Source organism: Fukomys damarensis, unplaced genomic scaffold (genome assembly GCF_012274545.1).
Source record: "Fukomys damarensis isolate Sample0158 unplaced genomic scaffold, DMR_v1.0_HiC HiC_scaffold_15, whole genome shotgun sequence".
In the NCBI taxonomy this organism is placed as follows: Eukaryota; Metazoa; Chordata; class Mammalia; order Rodentia; family Bathyergidae; genus Fukomys; species Fukomys damarensis.
In genome coordinates this window covers 31704729-31725923 of record NW_022900927.1, presented here as the reverse complement: position 1 = coordinate 31725923, position 21195 = coordinate 31704729, and the positions used below count along the sequence as shown (strand labels likewise).

At 35.7% G+C, this 21195-nt stretch overlaps 1 protein-coding gene across 7 annotated transcripts in view; it reads left to right on the top strand.

Annotated features, from left to right (window-relative positions):
• The first annotated feature begins 2380 nt into the window (after positions 1-2380).
• Grip1 (glutamate receptor interacting protein 1) overlaps positions 2381-21195 on the top strand; it is a 390535-nt gene continuing 371720 nt past the window's right edge. For 6 of the 7 annotated variants that reach the window (XM_033763767.1, XM_033763765.1, XM_033763766.1 and 3 more), the window contains exon 1: positions 2384-2675. In XM_033763767.1, coding sequence (XP_033619658.1) covers positions 2543-2675 — 133 coding nt within the window. In that variant the 5' untranslated portion in view covers positions 2384-2542. Of the gene's footprint in view, positions 2676-21195 lie in introns of all 7 variants that reach the window. The other variant, XM_033763768.1, reaches the window with a different exon arrangement.

Genomic DNA, 21195 nt, shown 5'->3' with positions numbered 1-21195 from the left:
CAACCATTACATAATAGCCAGAACTTATAGATTTTAGGTTGGTCCTCCATTGCTAAAACATGAAACATCCTGTTTAAAACATAGGAGAAATTCAGAGATACGGGCCCAAGACATATGATGAAAAAAGCATTTTGTCCACTTCCACCACCCTTAAAGCAGAGTGCTCAGTGTCTTTTCTGTTTTCTTCCTCTCCCTCACATCACATCCACTGCCATGTCTCTCACTGTTTGTGCTCCAAGTAGGCACCTCTAGTAACAGCTTTCCTATTCCAGCTTCCCAGGCATCTCTAATTGTTTTAAAAGTTTGTTTCACTCACTCTGTTCCCCTCCAAATATAAAGATAACTTTTAAACTCTTGACCAGCACCGTACCTGATCTTATATAAAACTGTATCATTGCAATTAGATACTGTACTATTAATTTCCCAAATAAAATCCTTCAAAAATATGCAAATACTAGAAAGATGATTAAGCCAATTTAATTCCATAAACATTTAGGTATACAGATATTTTTACTTTGCAGTGGTCCTGTTTAAAAATGGTTGTTTACCACCATTTGAGAAAATCAGTCTCTATAAATACTAAAATTAAAAATCAGTAAGCTGTAGTGGAATGTTTAAATTCTATATAAAAGATGTCTTTCTGTTTTATCTGTTGTTTTTTCCTCATCCAAGTGATATAATGATACTTCATTTTTAAATTTTAAGATTAAATCAAAAGATTATATATTATTATCATTTATTTAGTGACCTGTTAAAAATCTAGATCCCAGATCTTCTATATTCTGTTTATTTTTTCTTTTAGTTGAGGGAGTCAGAATAATAAAGTATTTGTAACCTAAGGACAAGTAATTTTTTTGTTTAAAAATGTTTGTAAAAATTTTTATAGCATCTTGTCAACATCATTAAGTTTATATTTCTTTTTGCAAACTCTTAATGCGTGAAAAATGGGAAATCTCCAGGAAGTTCATGGAACCATTGGAAGTAACTGTATTTCAGAATGGAAATGGTTTTGCCTTGTGAATGAATTTCTCTCTCTTTAATCAATATCTACTTAATCAATTTATATCAGAAAAATAGAGGTCAAAATCTAGAAGGTAAAAAAATTAAGTCTAACAACAGGTAATGTAAAGTATAGTTAGCTGCCTCTAGGATGTTCCTGAAGATTTGTTATGTGAGTATTGAATGACCTTTATATAGTAAGAAGCATTTTTAAAAATTACATTTCTGGGAACACGGTGCTGCAGAGTATCATTAGTTTACAAAGTAATGTGCTGACATGTTTGATTGATTATATTGTAAACAGAATTTTTTTCTTGGTGTTAAAAATTCCAGTGCACTTAAAAGACCGGAAGAAGAAAGCAGCTATATGGTAAAAGATTATCCATAATTAACACTGACCTGTGTAAAGTTTAGAGTACTCCTGTCATCTGAAGTGTTTTTGATTGTTTCTGATTGTTGCTGATTTTTTTGAGTTTGTGATCTTTAAAGATAAAGGATGAACAGGACGTGAGTGTATTTTTAAAAGTCTTCTCCCAATGTCATTTCACCAATGAAGATTAAGTTTTATATACTCTTTAGCCTGTTTGTTTTCATATGTATTTCTGAAGTGTTAACAACTCAGCTAAGTTTATATTTGAGTTCATTGTGAGTTGGATTGTTTGTATTTCATTTCCCTGAAACCATGCGGTTTCTTTTATTTGCTGATTATGATATGCTGTTACTAAGCCTATGAGGTGCTTCTCTGTGAAGTGCGTTTTAATATTTAGATCAAACAGCGATTGGAATACATTAATGCCCAGTGGGTAAACGTGTCATTTGAAAGCAGCTGCTGAGCCTTCTCCCTGCTGCTCCAATTAACACATGCACTGCACTCTTGTCAGCAAGAGGGCCCTGCATATGGATGAAACCACTTTGCTGCTCATTAATACGGTGCGCATGAGAGCCTAAAGGGTTAATCAGTCTTGCCTTACAGAACAATAGCTTTCTCCTAAGTTTCCCAAGCACCAGCTGTGCCTTGAGATAAGTGATGTCAAGATTCTGGAGTAAGGTTAGCTAGCTGGTAAAACTCAGTTCAGTCTCCAGTTTTGGTTCAGTCCATTGACTAATGTGCTTCCCCGCCCCTGGTGATGGAGACTTTGGCTAGTGACATTCTTGTGTTGGGACTCATCTTGCCTCTTATGAATCTCTTGAACTTTTGCTTTATTTTGAAACTATTTGAAGTCCCAAGCTTTGTAATTTGTTTTTTTCTCTTAGTCTTTCATTATCATTTCACTTGATCTCTCCTTCCCTTTTTTAATTGCACATTTAAGAAGGTATTGAGCTAAATGAGAAATCTTATTAATGTAAAGCCATATCGCTCTTATTTTTTCCTCTCCCATGGGTAAAATCTCTGCGTTAATGGTAGCACAGAGGCAGACGGGAGAGTAGCGTGCCCGGGTCCCCACGCTTGGTGCTGGTCATTCATGCTCCACCGGCTTCCGGAGCAGCTGGACTGTTGCTGTGCTCTGGTGCGGGCAGAGCCGGGTTGCGAGGTGCGCGAAAGATGGACCGCTTCTTGGGTTTTGTCAAGCAGATACGAAGATCTAGGAGAAGAAAGGGGAAAAAGTACCGACCAGAAGAGGATTACCACGAGGGCTATGAGGATGTCTATTATTACGCTTCAGAGCATTTTCGAAGTAAGCGCTTCTCTCCACCCTCCTCTCCTGTTCCTTCTCGCAGGCTGGGGCTAACAATAAACCTTGTGTGCAGCTTTAATCTTAAATGCAAAAGGTTTTCCAGATGGTGTTCCTTGTGAGCAGTCTGTAAGTACCGAAGTGCTTCATTTTGCTTGGTTTGTTGCAAGACTAGCCTTCAGGTAGGATCTAAAGTGTAACTACCCAAGGTCTGTGTACATAGATAATATTTTGATAAGCTATTCAAAACAGTATCTTTCAAACATATGTAATAGGTGTCTAGAATGTTCTGTTATAGTTGTTATTTTTCAGCAATTGTGTGTGTGTATATGTATCTTTCCTCTTTCAAAATGGGATGGGTAGCTCATTTGGTAGAAATAATTGTTTATGTTGAAGTTGATGCTGATGATTAAAGCTACCAATACAGACTCCAGTGCACTTATCTGTGGTTAATGTGAGGTGCTATTTGTACAGGAAGTTGAAATGCTTTCCTCTGATGCATGTTCCTAATTTTGTTATTAAATTAAGGGAACTCTTACTTGTTGTCAGCTAGAAGCAGTGATACCTGTAGAATAAAATAATATATCTATTTTGAAACATTTGTAAATTAGCTTATACGTAGCAGAGAACTAGAATTTATCTTGTTTCTGTCACTGCTTTAAGTTTCTGGTGAGGTTTAGACAGGTCCCAGTAGATTTGAAATGCCCAGAAGTGCCTCAGGGTGCAGAGAGAAAGCAGCTCCATGCTGAAATCACTGAGTTTATGTTCCCCAAATAGGGGTAGGGAGATAAGTTATTTATGATTGGCATTTTAAAAATTATTTTTATCTGTTTAAATAAGGGACTTTGTAAACTTGTGCTTCAACCTCAATTTCCTCGCCTTCTGATGTCTACTCACGAACATAGCTCATTTACAACTTTGGATCATTAAATAATAAATAATTTAGATCCCAATTTCTGTGTCACTGAAAGCCACAAGAATTAGTTCTAAATGCCGGAAGTTCTGCTGTAATTAATGAAGGCTGTGGATTGAAAATTTATATGGTGACCATAATACCATAATGCAAAATTGTAAGACTTTGATGTTTGCAGTGTTACTTTTGCAGAGTAGTCTCCAAGCTTCATGGATATTTCTCTTTTATAATGCTTTTACATGAATAATCTGTTCTAACATAGTGAGTCTATGTCTTCTAAATTTATTTTCCATAATATATTCTTGAATTTAACTAAAATTTGTTACACATCAAAAAATACTGCATGAGTAATTCTGAATACTTAGAAAGTGAATAAAAGAAGCTTATAAACTTTTAATTGGATAGGTATTCAGTGTATAAATCTCTTGCAGTCAACATATATTGAGCCAAATTCATACCCTCCCAGATGTGTATCATGATGCGTACAAGTAGAATCAAACAAAAATCCCTCAAAATCCTGCATTCTACTACTTTTGGTAAGAATTTTAAGAATGACAGAAATGCTCTTATGTTTATTAAATGTACCTGCAGGGAAGAATATTATGGAAGCAACCAAGAAATATCGTCAAAATAGAGTTTAAAAAATGATATAACTATGGTAGTAGTCTTTATACATCAAGTGCAGTAAGTCAAAGAGAATTGTGTCCTTTGTGATTTCTCAAGGTCATACTAAGGGTAAAATATTAATCATCAAAAGTCATTTGCATTGGATGTGAATTGACATCTTCTCTTTACGATTTTACAGAAATCACTCATTATGCAATTTGGTCCATAACTTTGTGGAGTTAGTTGGAGATTGAATCTCCAGTTTCACACTGCTGTGTAACAAACAGAACATGTCACAATAGACTCAGGCATTGGGATTTGGCATTTCATAAAATGTCACATAGCCCAGCTTTTTTAAAAGATATTTCATATAATAACCTCCCCACACATCTTTTTGGCTTTAGTTTAAGAGCCTGTCTGAATTAAGTAGGGGAATGATCCACTTATATTTTACAGCTATAGAAAAGTATCAGAGCAAGAGTGATCTTTAAAGCCAGTCTTCTCCAATGGGTAATGTGGTAGAATTCAATTAAATCAATGTTGTTCCTACTTTCATTGTCTTTCATAATTTGAAAGTTTGTGCCTTTTGTATTCCCTTACATGTCTTAGAAACTTTCTTTTCACTAAGGCTCAAAAGTTGGTGAAATTTACAGATGACAATCACCTCTTTTTTAAAAAATTTCTTGAGTTTTGTTTCAATTTTTATTTATTTTTTATTACTACATTTGCAGTACATAATGATTATACTTCTCACGTGGAGTTAGTACATGTACATAATGGTGCCATTGATGTGCCAGAAATGTCATTATTATTTTTCTTCCTATAATGTTTGTTTTGTTTTTTGAAACTTAGCTCTGTCATGTCATTTTTTTCTATCGTTTCATATTACTACAAGAATTTTACACATATGATAATGAAAGACTGCACTAGTAGGAATTTCCCAGAGGATTCCTCTATAAGTCTGAGCTCTCATACATCTTTGAGTGCTTACTGATATTTAACCTAATCCTAAGTAATGTCTTTTCTGTTGTGGTTTCTGATTTCTTTTCTTCATTTTAAATACAAGATCATTCATCTTAAATGCCAAACCCCGAATTCAAATGCCAATAGGGTCAGATGCTATGAAAAGAGAAGTTATTCTAAAATTGGATGATTTTTCAGCAACTCTGTCAACACTGGGATTTAGCAGTTATGATGATGGTGACAAATTGATTTTAAAAATCTCCCTTGACTTTTTGTTGAATTGATGTATGTAAATGTACATTTGATTTTTTGTTTTTTAAAAACTGCTTTTGTTATTCATCTCTCCTCTTACAATTCTGCAGTTGGAGTTAAGTAAACTACACAGGTGCGTTGGGCAAATAACCAGATATTTCTGGTCTTCAGTTTCCTAAAATGTGACATAAGGTGTCTTTGTTTCTACAGATTTTTCTAGATGCAGGACTATAATATTTCAAATTTTATTTAATTTCTGAAATAATTCAGGTAAAGGTAGTGGTACATATTTGGGTTTCTTTGTTTTTGCAAGAAGACCTCACTTTGTTGCCCAGGCTGGCCTCTAACTTCTGGGCTCACCCTGTCCACCCCACTCAGTCTCCTAGTAGCTGGGACTACATACAGGCTCAGCCGCCACAGCCAGCTTCCTATGTGTTGACTAACTGATGTTACCTGGGATTTAATCCAAAATGTTCACCTGACATCTTGAGGAAACTGATTCTCTGACAGCAGTTGTTAGTGGATGGTTTCCTGTTACATTAAGTTCATAATCTAACATTGAATAGTAAGGGATTTTGGAGAAGTTTGATAAATTTAAGGAATTCTGAATATGTTGCTAAATCACAAAACATGTTTTTATTCAGCTGTATCCACCAAGGACTATTTATTCTTTCATATTCCTAGAGGGCTGGTTCATTTGCTATTTTCCTTAAGAAAAATTTGAACTGATATAAAATTACCATAAAATCTGAAAAAAGAGCTAGAAAAGGATCCTAAAATAACATTTTATTATATTTGCTATTTCTTGTATTAAACAAAATTGTGTTATAGCAATTTTAAAAGGCTGTGAAAGGTCGTATTTTATTTAATATTTCACACAAAAAATAAAATATTTGTCCATATAGTAATATGTATTTTATTTAACCATATTGGATAATATTCATGTTATAAAATAGCTAATATTTATTTTACAACCATTCTCCTGGGACTGCTCTTAACCATAAAAAAAAAAAAAAAAAAAACCTTACCTGCCACTGTTCATGCAGTTGAATTATTTGCAAAGAAAGAGTTTATTTATCTCTTTCATGTGGTCCTGACACCTTTTTCACATGCATAACAGCATTGAATTAGGCATGAGGTTCCTCCATTGAGACTATTCTTGGCTTTCATCCTGACTCATCTCTGCAGGAGAAAAACTATATGGAGAAGCTGCTCAGAGCAATCATTAAAGACTTCTTAACTTTTCCTCCCGAGTTCTTCAGGGACACTAGAGAAAGGGAGGGAACATGACTGTTTTAGATCACTGTAAGAAAGTTCAATTGCATTTACAAATTATTTTATTTGTTATTTTGTTGTTGTTTTCCTATTCCGATATATATTGAACAACTTTTGGAACATGGGTGTGTGTCTGTATATAAAAATATTGTTACTGTACATTAAGGAATATATACTTTAAAAAATCCTAGTTTCGCATTTCAGGCTATGCAGTGCCTTAGATGTGCAAACTATGTTGTAGAGGAATTCTTCACTTTCTTTTAAACTAAAAACTGCTACTGAATATTGTTCTTAGAGAAAAACAATTGGTGATGGATGCTTGTAGTGCAAGAATGGGCACTGGTGTAGATAAATGATAATTACTTCTTACTCATTCTTTTATCTAAATTTTTAAAAAATCATGTAACTATATTCTTTCTGTATCAGAGGACTGACAGTGAGGATTCTCTTTCTTGGTAAGTATACCATAACGGTAGAGTGAGATCTTTGTTATATATTTTGGGAAGATGGTTGATGCTCGCTGTAATATGTGTAAGATCTAAACACATACATAAAGAGGCTCATGTCAGCCTTTGGGAGATAAAGAGAGGGAGAAGTGGAGGAGGGGAAGCAGGAGAGAAAAAAAAGTACATTTCATAGGATATCCTTTCTTCTCTAATGTTTAGTTGCATAAAAGCCATGCATTTCTATGTTAAAAACAACGATCATTGAATTGACATGTCTAAGATGTGGGCTAGGAGAGTCAAGCCTTAGCTATACTTAATTTTTTTCTCCCATTGAGTTTATTGGTACATTTTAGGTATATGGTACAGTTACATTCATCATTGGGATCTTGTTCCTTTACATGACAGGTCTTGGTTCTCATTTTTTCCCCTTGTCCCTGCCCTCCCTTCACTCCCTCCTACCCTCTCCATTTACAAACACTTTATTTCCATTTTTTCATTTTCTCATATTTTTTTCTTTTCCCTTACCACTTTTCCCCTACCCTTCCCACTTTCCCTACACCTTTAGCCCCTTTTTTTCCTATTTCACATTGTCAATGATATCATTAGAATCTTATGTACTTTATAGTTTTTTACACCAGAGAAACTATTCGGTACTTACACCTATGTGACATTTATTTCACTTAGGAGTATATCCTCAATATGTATCCACTTTCCTATGAATGAATACTATTCAGCTATAAAGAATGAGCTATACTTAATTTGATCCAAAGAATCTCAAAAGAATTAGAAGAAACATGATAAACAGGATAAATTTGCTTGTTTTCAGATATTCCTGTTTATTTTTCTCTTCTAAGAATTTCTATTTATAGTATATTTGTTTGTTAAAAATTAGCTAGCATTTTCTCTTTAGAGTATTTTGTATCACCAACTTTATGATACTGATTTTAATAGCTAATTTTTTCTACATTGGATAATTTAAAGGAGTATTAAAGTTGAAATGGACCTTATAATCTATTTTGTCCAACTGATTATTTCTTAGATAAAAAATAAAACAAAACTGAAATACAAATAGGTTAAGTGACTTTATGCAGGCCTCCTAGATTACTTTGGAACTGGATCTAGAAGCCAGGGCCCCTTACTGGGTCTAGGCCATTATCCTACCTGCTTGCCTTTAGCTTTCTGAGGACCTTTCTGGTAGTCTTAAAGCCCAAGATTCATCTACGTATGGATTTGAATTCTTATTTTCCCTGATAAGTGGTTTTATTATTTTGAACATTGAGTCATCTTATGCTAAGCTTTTTAACAAAAACTCCTAATTTAATATTGCAAGTTAAATTAACATGATGACTTATTTATTGATGTTGTTAATGATTTTTAAAAAGCCTGGCTGTTATTTTGTATTACCTCTATTTATACAGTGTTTTGCAAATACAGCTACTTTTGTCTGTGAGTGTCTCTCCTAGGGACTTAAAATGGCATATTTTTATCTGAGAATATTAGAATTGGGACTAACTTTGGAGTTCAGTTAGCAAGGACTGCTTGCTGTTTGGTATAGGAAGTTCTTCCTCAGTATCCCGGCTATGTGGACATCCAGCTTTTGTTAAAAACCTCCCAATGTGAGCACATTCACTTCCAGGCAAGGCAAGTCACAGAATAAACATCTTTTAAACAAGTTCCAAATTATATGTTAAGCTGCTGGTGTATTCTAACATATTACATGGTCAAAATGCACATCTTGACCCAAATAAACATAAACTATATTGAATTTAATTTGCACTGATATTTCATATCTTCTCTCTACTCACATTATTCTTTCACAGATATAACATATGACATATGGAGGTGAGTAATTCCTTCAGTTCTATTTTTATCCTAACTGTACAAACCCAGAAGATCTCTGTATTGGGCCCACATCCATGTGTGATTTTTTCTTTTTTTCCTTTTGCTTTTTATGTATTTCTAAAAGATTGTCAGTTTTTTCACTTATTTAATGAAAAGTATATTTTAGTCTGTATTCATGATGTAGTGGGTATCTGTTTGCCCTGAATATTCACCTCTCCAAGTGAATACCAATAATCATATTGAAAATGCCCCTTTTTCTACTCCAGTCCTGTCATTATTGATGGATAAAAATCATAATAATTATGTCTGCCATTTCCTAGCCTGGGCAAATTGGTCTGGTAATGAACATATAAATGATGCAGGGTCTGTTATGGTGCTCCTTGGGAGTTGCAAATTCAGCCAGATGCCCTCTGTTGTGTGGAGAAACCACGCAGGAGTAGGAGGGAGGAAGCCTACCCTGGAGGGGAGTGGGGAGGCAGGACACTCCTTGCAGTGTGTGGGAACTTGTTCCAGGTAATGAAGTCTCCAGAGCTGTCCAAATTGAAGTTCTCATAGTCAGAAAAAGATTAGAACCAAGATGAAAACTCAGATTGGCTAGTTTCTGGTCTGCAAGTTTTGATAATTTTTAAATTTAAAAATGTGATTATTTGATTACTTTCATGTGATAGAAATAAGTGCCAAGGATGAAAAGTAGATTTTTCCCCCACGAGAGTTCCTTACCTCCCACCCCCACCCCCAATATAATTCCTGTGCCAGGAGGGACAAGGACTTATGTGAGTCTGGATGAGCCACACGGGTCCCTATGCTGCTTCAGTGTCTCGTGCGTAGGATGAGAGTACTACTTCCCAGTCAGTGCAGGGCACTACAGGCCCAGGAGACAGGACTCTTGTCAGGTCTAGTCAGCAAGCTATGTCTCCCGAGGCTGCATATAGCCCATGCAGCTGGAGGAAGGGGATGTTGAGTTGGTGTATTTGTGTAGAAGACATTTCGCTTGGCATTACCCATGTGAATTAACACTCCTTGCTCCCACTTTGGGAGAGCTCTTACTTTAGAGGGGATCACACAGTAGTCCGTGCACCTTGGGGCCAGAGGGAAACACTCCCAGTGGTACTTAATATATGATAGATTACCTGCCTTTTCTATTTGAAGTGTTAGAATTCTGTTCTCCTCTTTCAACTATTATATAATCTTAGAGCCAAAAAGGTTTTTCTGAAACATTCAACCATACAACCCAGCTTTTTTGGATCTGTGGATTTAAACTGAATACCAGCAGTTAGGTCTGTAGATGTATAGAAATGTAGTTGAATTTTACTTGACATACCAAACCTTTGAATGTCTTTGTCCTAGAAATTTTGAGGTGACTTCAAAATATTATAAATTGTGGATAAGTAAATTATTGATAATTAGTAATATTTTAAGTGACAAGAGTAAAATTCTTGGATTTTATTTTTCACTCCTTTACCCTGTCAAGAACAGAATGATTGAACTTATGATTAGCAACTGCAAGTTAGTTTTTTTTCCTTTAGCAAATACAAGATGATCATCCCTAATCCAAAAGTGCACAATCTAAAATGCTTCAAAATATGAAATTAACTTTCCATACCACATTCAGAACACAGGCGTACTAAAAATATCATATTAAATTGCCATTAGCCTATTTGTATAGATATATGAGAGCCTTAATTGAATTTAATGTTTAGAGTTGGATCTCATCCCCTAGATATCTCATTATATACACATATATATGGAAATACTCTAAAATATTTTTAAAACTCTGAAGTCCAAAACATTTCTTGTCCCAAGCTTTAGGATAGGGAAGGCTCCACATGTGTGTGATAATGCACTTGAAAGACTTTGTTTTGGATGCTACAGATACAGTTATACAGAAGACAGAGATGGCCCCTGCCTTAGTGGGACCCGCAAGGTAGCAGGGAAATAGAAAATAAAAATGAGTGGTGAGTGCAATAAAGAAGATCAGATCCAAGTTTTGGGATAGAATATCACAGGTCATGAGACGTGTATTTTAGCTTTGTTGCTCTGTCTCTGAGAAGACATTAGGCTAGCCTGGTTGAAGAGACAGAACTCTTGAATGAAGAAATAATGAAGAAAGGGTGATAAAATCCTCTAGGGTTAGAGGTGTATTTATTCTTTCTGGTATAGTGCTTACCATGCCGGCTTCCAAATTGGCTGCTTTCTCAGTACTCATCAGTTGAATCAGTTGTTTGAAATTGAAAATACCTTTGTGGCTAGGAATGACTTGCTAAAAATAGGAAAAGATGTAAATTTAAAGGAGGCCCTATTTAAAGGCTTTGTAAGATTTTCATAATAGGTAAAATATGCTGATGGCTATTAGGGGACACAATTTCTGGAGAAAGCATTTATTTTTCTGAAAATTATAAGACTACATTGCCATTCATATATATGTCTTCTCATAGTCTAATGTTGTCAACTTAGGCTTTACTGAAGTAGGGTGGTATTTTGGGAGGAGGAGAAAATGGTTTTCTCTGCCTTTAGAATGGTGTCAGTGTTCTCTGTATTTGGGTTAAAATAACATTGAGCTCTATTTTTTTTTTTTTTTTTTTTTTTTTTTTTTTTTTTTTTTTGGTTTTTTTGAGACAGGGTCTCGCTATGTAGTTCAGACTGCTCTGGAGCTCACTGTGTAGCCCAGGCTGGTCTTGAACTTGCAGCAATCCTCCCGAGTGCTGGAATTACAGGCATGTGCCACCATGCCCAACATGAACTCTATTCTTAAAATAAAAGTGCATTTGCCATGTAATCAGACCATACTAAAATTATTTTATAGTTTATTGTTTGTTTTTCATAAGATAAAAGTGTACCAGATTTCTCCCTAGTCTTTAAAATTTACCACATTGTAGAGATTCTTAATGGATTGTACATGTTATGGAAAAGGTTATGGGTCAAACAAATTGCTTCCAGAGAGAAGACAAAGTAGTACAGAGCCTTCCTAGTTTCAGCCACGCCACTACCATCTTCTGTTCTCTAAAAAGAAAATCAAACCCCATACATTATTGTTGTTACAATATTAACAATAGATAACCAGGGAATTTTATGTTGTTTATTGGAATATTGTTTTTGTTCTTTATCAGTTGCTATTTGCTAAATATGATTTCTAGGATTCATCTTTTGTATTTGGAAATACTAACAATGTAAGATAAAAAACTCACTGCTCTCTGATCATCATGTGAACTGCCTTTCATGAGATATATCAACAAAGTTTAAAAATTTAGGCCTAATCTTAGTACAGTGGCAAACATTTTGTGAAAACAGGTGCTCCTGATTGCTGAACTGATCATATGTTTTTATGTTGTACTTCTTTGGGCAGTGGTTCTTTTGGCTCATGAATTTTCAGGTGTTTGAAGTAATATTTGATTTATGAAGCCTCATTTTTGTAGTTAATGTAGAATATAGAATGGCACATGTCAAATGTGGCCAATATAAATGTTAAGCCAACAGTGCCATCTTGCTGATTCTAAAAATTGAGTGTAAGTCAACAAATTGCTTTAGGGGAAAGTTTTACAAATGATTACAGTTGTGGTTAACATTTGTTTTTGTAAACTGTTATCTGCATATGACTGCAAATTTTGTGAAGATAGCAATCGACTTATACTTTGAAAATATTTTGCTCAGTACAGTTCACTCTACCTATAATCAGGATCATTTTAAGGGGGCATCTTTCAAATTTTAGGGTGAGATGTATAGGTGCTCAGCAGTTAGTTATCAATTTCCCCTTTATGGATTTACACTGGCCTTTCATTAAGAAGTGTAATTGGGGAATTCTTAGCATCTGAGAACTATTGTTCCTGGCTGGTATTTATCTACCAATAACAATTTTTTATAATTTATAGGAAAAATATCTCTTTCATCCTTTAAAATGCAAAAGCTTTGTGTAATGATATGTTGAGGACCATTTCGAATATGATAATAAAAGAAATATTATACATAAGAAGCATTAGAATCTTTCAATCCACCCTCTAACTTTATGTACTAACCCCAACAATGTGATAATGTGCAGTGATTGTTTTTTAAGTCTTACAGAAAGAAAATATCTAACTCAGATTGTATAGTCAGCTAAGAATAGAACTGACATAAATATTTAAGTCTGTGAACTGGGTGTGCTTTTCATCTTCTCTTCCCCCATTCCCTTGGCTTGACTTCAAAGACCGCCTCCCTGTGAAGCTCCTGCTATGCTGCTCCCTCTTCTGGGCATTGTATCTGGGACTCTGTGTGAGGGGCCTGCTCACCTACTCCACTCTTTCATGATCACTTGTGTATATGTCCCTCGTATGAGTGTCATATTGTCATCTTTATATCCTAGCCTCTGGGACAGTGTGTGCACTATCAGAAGATGTTTCTTGCTTGAGAAGCTGTGAAGAATACTGATTCCTGTGTGCCAACCATAGAAACCTACCTCATTCTGTTATGGTCACATATCCAAAACAATTATGAAATTTAGAAAAATAATGCTCTGGCCATAACATTTTAGTTTACCATATCCATCAGTCTGATCCTGGCCCTCCCCTACCACTCGACCTTCCATGGGAGAACACAGTGCTTACAGTGGTATTAAAGAACCTAAATGTGAAGGAGAGGAATGGGAGGAGCAGGAGGGGGATATTTATATTTTATACAGTTTTATAAGCTTACCTTCTTTTTCCATCAGTTACCTGTTACAAAGCTCCTGTTTCTTGGTCTCCTGCGATTAATGTGTGCTGGGTGCTGTGCTAAGCACTTGATGTGCATTATCTCATTTAATTCTCATAACTCTGTAGGACAGATGTTATTATCTCTATTTTCCAGATGAACTGGGGCTGAAGAGCTTAATTAATCTTCCCAATTTCCTATAATTATCTGATCTTTTACATATTATATGAGTATTGATTTGGCTCTTGGTATGTGCTGAGAGCTGTGTCCAATGCGTCACAACATGCAGATGCACTGTTGTGTGTCTTCCCATGTCACCCTTCAAAGGTACCTTCATGACCACCTCAACCCTCTTGACAGCTTGGTGAACTCTTGAGTCAGCTTGGCTATAACTCCATGTCCCTGGAAGGAGAAAAAGCAGCAGATGCAACTACTGTTAGGACTAACCATTTTGCAATGAGATAAATTTTCTTCCCAGTCCCGTTCGGACATTTACTTTGAAGTTGGTTGTGCTTTGATCAGAACAAACTGCCTTGCATTTTTTCAATGTGACTTCGTTGTTATTTTCTCACTGAATGTTTATAATCCACAATATATTCAGACTGAAAGATACATGGACTTACATCTCCAAATTGGGCAAGGCTAGGGTAGAGACCTTGACTAAACCTTGTTTTTTATCCCTCACCAACTTAACAACTGAAAGCAGGATAGATGTGCCACATCTAGGCACATGAATAGGAGTGTATTTTGTGTTTATGACACCTAACAGTAAAATTATTAAAAGTTGAATAGTACAAACCCAATGCTCAAATGTGCATGTGGCTATAAGTCTGTCATAAAAACATAGCTCTCTTAGTTTGAATAATCCTAGAATTCATAAGAATTGGAAAAGAATATGAGGTAGTTTTAAAAATTTATATTTTCTATAAGTAAGTCACATATAAATATATATGTATATATAAATATTCCTTTTTCCATCAAATAGAATAAATATTTACATTTCACATTTACTGATAGGTGACATTTCTTAAACAGAGTGAAACTATTTGCCATAAAATATTTTGAGTGAATATCATTCTGATGTTTGACAATGATAAAGGAACTTTTACTGTCAGGCTATGTGGTTACGTTATCTAGTTTAAGCTTGGATTTGTCCAAGTGTTCTACTTATGGGATTGTGATTATCTCAGATAATTAGGCACTTATACTTTATTAATGTGTCAGGGATTTCTTAAATTGAGTTTTTTGTTGTTGTTTTGTTTTTGGTATGGGGGATCAAACTTAGGACCTTGCATTTTCGAGGCAGGCACTGGAACCACTTAGCTAAATCCCTGGCCCTAGATTGAGATGTGATAGTAAACCTCAGAAACAGTCTTATGTGACTTGAAATGTTTAATGCTATGAACAAAGTACAAATCTCAAGCTATGCCGAGAAATGTCTTGGTAAAGTATATTATTTTTAAAAGTAGAGAATCAGTTCTTTTGCTTCGTTAAAGGATTTTGTTAACTCTTAATTTTATCATGTTCTTTATTTTTTGTATGCTTTGTCTCCTCAGAAGTCCCATATATTCCAGTTTTCTACTTTTTCCTCCCCATCAAACGTCAGTGTTAAACTCACTAGGGTCTTCAGTCCCCCTCTGTCCTCTCTACCTGTCAGAATGTTGGTGATGTATTCTTTCATAGGGGTCCATTTAGTTCCCTGATAAATCACCAGGCCTCTCAAGTATATGTCTCTTCCGACACTTCAGCCTGGTGGGTCTGCCAGCACTCTACCTTAGTTCCACGAGACCGTCCATATTCTTCTCTCTGCTTCAGGTGACTGACATCACTGGAAGGAAAAACTGTATAAACATGGTGGATGGCCACTTTACAAATTTATTAGTTCCAGCTTTAGCTGGGCTCTCAACACTAGTCACCCATCTTTTATCTTTATCTCCAGTCACTCTTTTCCTTTTCCTGAACAACTGTTCCCAAATTGCAACTTTTATCTCCTCTTATTCTTATACACACTGTCAATTGCAGGTGTGAACTACATATAGGTTCTCTTGAGACTATTTTCCTTATCTTCTTCCACCTTCCAAATACCTTTCACGAACAATTCTGTGTGCACAGCTTATGCTTTCATATCCCCAAATACAGGAATCAATGAATAACAGAATGATTGAACACCATTTCATGGCCTTCAGGATGCCATACCTGCCATTCCATTGAAATTGAACCTGCAAAGATACCATTGGTCTCCTAGCTCTACCTTTAATCTTTCCTTAGCTTTGTTGATCTTTGTTTAGCAGGTGGAAGTTGGTCTTTCTTGTAGTGTTGGAGTCTTTTTCATCTTGGCTTTTCTGGCCCACATGCTTCTTGCTTTTTCTCCCCATTTGATCACCTTTTTTTCTGCCCCTCTTCTCTTTAACTCTTTGGATTCCCTGGAGTTCAGTAGTGACTCTTTTGGTTTTTCCCACTCTGCAAACTCTTCCTGGGAACTCTCTGTCACCCTATTCTGTGCAGTTTAGATGCCATAAGTTAGTTCAAATTCTATCTTTCCACCTATTACCTGAGTGCTCCACTTTTTCCCAGGCTGAACTTAATGTCTTTGTCTACTACCCCAAACATGTCCACTACACCTTTCTTCTCTTTTTTAGTTAAAATAATTATCCTCTTAAAATTTGTATGAAGTAGCAATCACAAATTCATTCCTCACTCCTTACTTTCTCTAAGTTTTTCAGTTATATTTTACCTACTTCATCTACTTTATACTTCATCTTTGTATTCCCTCTGCACCTGGTCTAGCCTGTAGTTGGAGCTTAATAAATGTCTGATTTTATTTCATTTCACACTAAGTTATAGACAACTAGAATAGAACTGGATTCCAAGGGACATATCTGTCTTTAACTTTGATATGTATATTAATGTTTAGGCCAACAAGAAAGATACTTAGCAGTTTGTGATGCCTTGAAGCTAAATTGTTTTCCTGAAGTAAAGCTTGCTGTTAGAGTCATAGAATTCCAATTCATGATTTGACCTTGTTCATTAAAAGCTAAGTGGGCAGCTTGAGTCTCAGGGACCTGCATAGCTGGAAATATTAGCTTGGAGTCTAGAATTCAACAGCCATTGATTGCTCAGTTCAAGCAATTTATTGTTGATGTATTTTCCCTAAAATGAAATCAGTTCTTTCTGCCTGGGTGTTTTTATTAACAGGCTTGCTATTTGGGCTAGAATAATGAAGTACAGTGGCATATTGAAAATATAAAGTGTTTCTGGTGACCTCAAAATTTTGATTTAATGATTCACAAAGAATATCAGAAGCAGCTTAGTGGAGAAGGCAATAGAAGTAATGAGGACATTAATTGCCCTTAAATAATAGCTTTAATTATTGTTGAAATTTAATATCAAAGGAAATTCTGTCTCTTTTTCATAAAACAGAAACTTTTAAAATTACATATAATTTATTGACAAATTTGACTAGAATTTACATGTTATTGCAATTTTGACTGTTTTCTGTAAACAATCACTGAAACTATTTTATCACAGAAAATAGGCTACCGGGAAAATATGAGAGGTTTCCATGATTTTTAAGAGAGTAATCAAAATAGTCATGTTTAGAGTACAAACTTCAAATTTAAGAACAGGTTTATGTAGGTAATGGAAAAAATCTTCACATGCTAGTAAGCATCAAATGAATTATAAACTGTTCTTATCTGTTTCTTCCAGTAAAACTTGTATTATAATATTGGTAGTAAACATTGCAGCAATTGTGATTTCAAGTTGGAATTTGCAATGCTTTTATATAAGCTGCTTTTAGCAGTCTTGTGAGCTGATTAATCAGCTGTTATTACTGTTATTCCTCATTTTATGGATGAAGAAACAAAAACATTGAAAATTTCAGTGGCTTGTCCACGTGTCACATAGCTAATGAGAAGTGACACTCCTCTTGATTCATCTGTTTTCAAATCTTACGGGTTTTTCTCCTCTCCTGATTGGACTTTGAGCTCTCTGCCACAAGCTAATTATCTTATTTATCCTCCTGTGCTTGGAACATAGCAGGTACTCAATGTGTATATATTTGTAAAATGTGTTGGTGTAAACTACAGTGGAATTTCAATTCAGTCATTCTCTTAAAGCATCCTACTACTCAAATGTCATATTTTATCAACCTAATAAAATTATTACTGCAAACTTCAATATATTAAAATAATATCTGTAAATACAAATGAAGTAACTTAGGGTTGTCCAGGGAAACAGCAAATAGACAAAAAGGATGAGTATTTATTGTTAATCTAGCTTTATTAGTTAGTTATCTACTGCTGCATGGCAAAGTATGCCCCCCCACTTTTGTTACTAGGGATCGAACTTGGGTCCTTGCGCTTGCAAGGTAGGCAGCAGAACCACTGAGCTAAATCCCCAGCCCCAAATTACCCCTTTTTAATAGCTGAGAATAACATTTATCTGATAGTTTCTGTGGGTCAGGAATTTAGGTGTAATGTAGCTGGGTTCTTGGGCTCTTGGCCTCTTAGAAGATTGTGATCAAAGTACAGGCTTAAATTGCAGATCTTTTCAGGTTGGGGTGGGGGGAATCACCATCACTAAGTATAGGCTGACTTTTGGCTGGATACATCAGATTTTGTTTTTGTTCTTTTTCACATAGCCCTTTCTGTTGGGCAGCTTAAACATGGCAATTGGCCTCCCTCAGAACCGACAGACCAAATGAAAACAGGAAAGGGCATGTGAGGCAAAAGCCACTGTCCTTTTGTAACTGAGTCTTGGAGCTGACAATCCATCACTCTTCCCTTCCTTTCATTAGAACAATACCACGGAGTTCATTCAGCCTGTGAGCAAGAGGATGAAGTGAGTCATACCAGATTGTGAACAGTAAGAGGACAGAGTAATTGGCCATCTTAAGACTGCCTGGCCACACACATAGTAAACATCATTGCTTAACTACAGTAATTCAAAAGAAATAAAATCCCAAAAGACTGGCCTCTACCCTGTCAAGAATTTTTAAGGGAAAGGTTATAGAAAGTCAACTCAAATTGACTTTAGCAGGAAAAGAAGACTAACAAAATAGTCTCAGGGATTTGGTGACAGTGTTAAGCAGGATTCTTTTGTTTTTCCCTCTGACCCTAACCTCTGCTTCCTAAGTAGTTTTGAATGGATTCTATCAATCTGTGCTTCATGATGATTCCTATGGCCAAGGAGGAAAGGAATGACCCAAAGGATCAGTTCTGGGCTATTTACTCAGCCCTGGAGCCTGGGAGAAAGTAATAGGTGCAGCCATCTAACTTATATGAACTGAAAACAAAACAAAACAAAACAAAACAAAACAAAAAAACAGGAAAGAAAATTTAAGGTTCTATTATCCCAATAAAGGAACATCGACTAATGAGCAATTGATGTATTTCCCTAAAATGAGCAAGCAAATCATCATGAGCCACTGGACCTGTATTTCTCCTTTATTCCTCCTATCTGTTCTAATCCATGCAATTTACTATATTTGTGATTGTTTTAGTTCATTTAGGCTCTTATAACATAGTTCTGCAACTTACCATATTATAAACAATGGAAATTTAGTTTTCACTCTTTTGAAGACTGGGAAGTCCAAGATCAAGGTGCTAGCATTTTTGGTATCTGGCGAGGACAGCACTTTCAGTGTGCTCTCACATCGGCCAGCTTCCATTTGTGGAAGGGGAAAAACAGCTCTCTGAGAACACTTTGATAAGGACATTAACCCTGTTAATCAGGGCTCCATGCTATGATTTAACCACCCCCCACACATGCAGAATATCACTTTTTAATGCTGTTGCCTTGTTAAATTTTATTTTTTGAGTTTGTGGGGCAGGGCACAAACATTTAGACCATAGCAGATGTCCAAAATAACATATATTGTTTGGTTGGCAAGCATGGTGGAGAACTACACTTAACAAAAGAGACCATGCTAAGCAGTTGTTTAAAACTAATAACAAAGGGTAAATCACTGTTTTGTAACGTGTGTCCCATAGAAGCAAACTGCCTTTTAAAATTTTTGTGTCACCTTTAATTGTTAGTGAAACACATACTTAGGACCAAATCCAGTCATGTATCTAGAGTTTTACCCTGAAAACAACCTTATTAATGTATTGATGTACAGAAAACACAGGTGTGTACAGAAATAGTAATTGGGATCAGCTGGGCCATTTAGGGGTCAAATACTAGATATCCAAGGTTACTCATGTGTAAAATTAAACTTAGCAAGCTGTGGTCACAGCTTTATATAGTACCTTATTTGTTTTGTTTCCCTCCTCCTCCACTTTTAAGTATCTAAAAGATTAGACCTGGGGTTGAGATAGTCACTATGGCTCATTCTCAGAGAGAAAATAGAATTATTGGACTGCTTTTGTGATTAAATTATATCATATGAGGTTGATTGCAAAACCAGAAACATTTGCAGACCTTGCTGTAGTTCTCAACCCTATGGTTCTTTTTAACTAGACTCATTCTCTACCTGATGCCTCTTGGCTTTTTCTTTACCAATGTCCCAGGAGGACCTCGTGGATTCAGTATGTCCCAAGGCTCTCACCATTCTCCTTCCAGCTGCAGCACTTTGCAGAGAAGATACTTGGTAGAGAGGCTGTTTCAGAAATATTCATCCTTGAGTGCTCATCATTAGATGTTGTGCAAGCCACTGGGAGTGCTGAGAACAACAGAACGCAGTCTTTGTTTGAGGATGTGATAAGAGATAATTAATATCTGCATTTGGGTTGGGAAGAAAAAAGCAGAAGCTTAACTGGTCCGTGGTGGAGTGGGCTCCTAAAACTGCCCACAGCCCTCCTGCTGCCTTTTGGTTGCCACATGGCTGCTGTGTTGCTGTTCCCTCTGGGTCAGCCCACTGACAAAATCCTCTGTGTGTCTCAGGGCTTTGGTCAATATTTCAGTTTAATGTCCATTGGCTTCTATCCATCCGTGTGCTTATGGTCATCACATTCATCCTCCAGAAAGGATTTTGGTTTTCATCCCTTACCCATACCCCCAAATTCTGTATTACTCATTTTCTCCACCTTTCCCCAGTCAAAAAGCTATACTAATAATGGCTTAGTATCATTCACTGAACCAAATAACTTTCTTCTTAAAACTCACTTTAACATGTGTGAATATCTGGTAATCCAGGTTTTTATGGTTAAAAGTTTTTTGTTTTCATTTTTTTTGCTTATCAATCCAAGTGAACCTTAAAATGGTAAGATTTAGGCAAAATAGGAGAGGATTTTTTTTATCTCACTTTACTAAATTTTATTAAGAATATTCTATGTAAATATGAAGATACTTTGATGTGGAGAACTTGTAGACTGCTAACATAAATATTTCTGTCTCTGCAACCTTGCTTTTTTAACTGTTTATAGTTTTTCTTCTGCTTTTTCTTATATACAGCTCCTTATATGAATTTGGAGGTTCATGTTGACTTAGTAAAATATTAAATAGTTATAAATTAATGGGTATAAAAAATTAGTTTCAAAATCAGGCTTCACCCATGATAACAAAGAAATCCAGAACTTGGAAGATAGGGATAATCCTACTGTACCTTGTGCTGGTCCAGCCT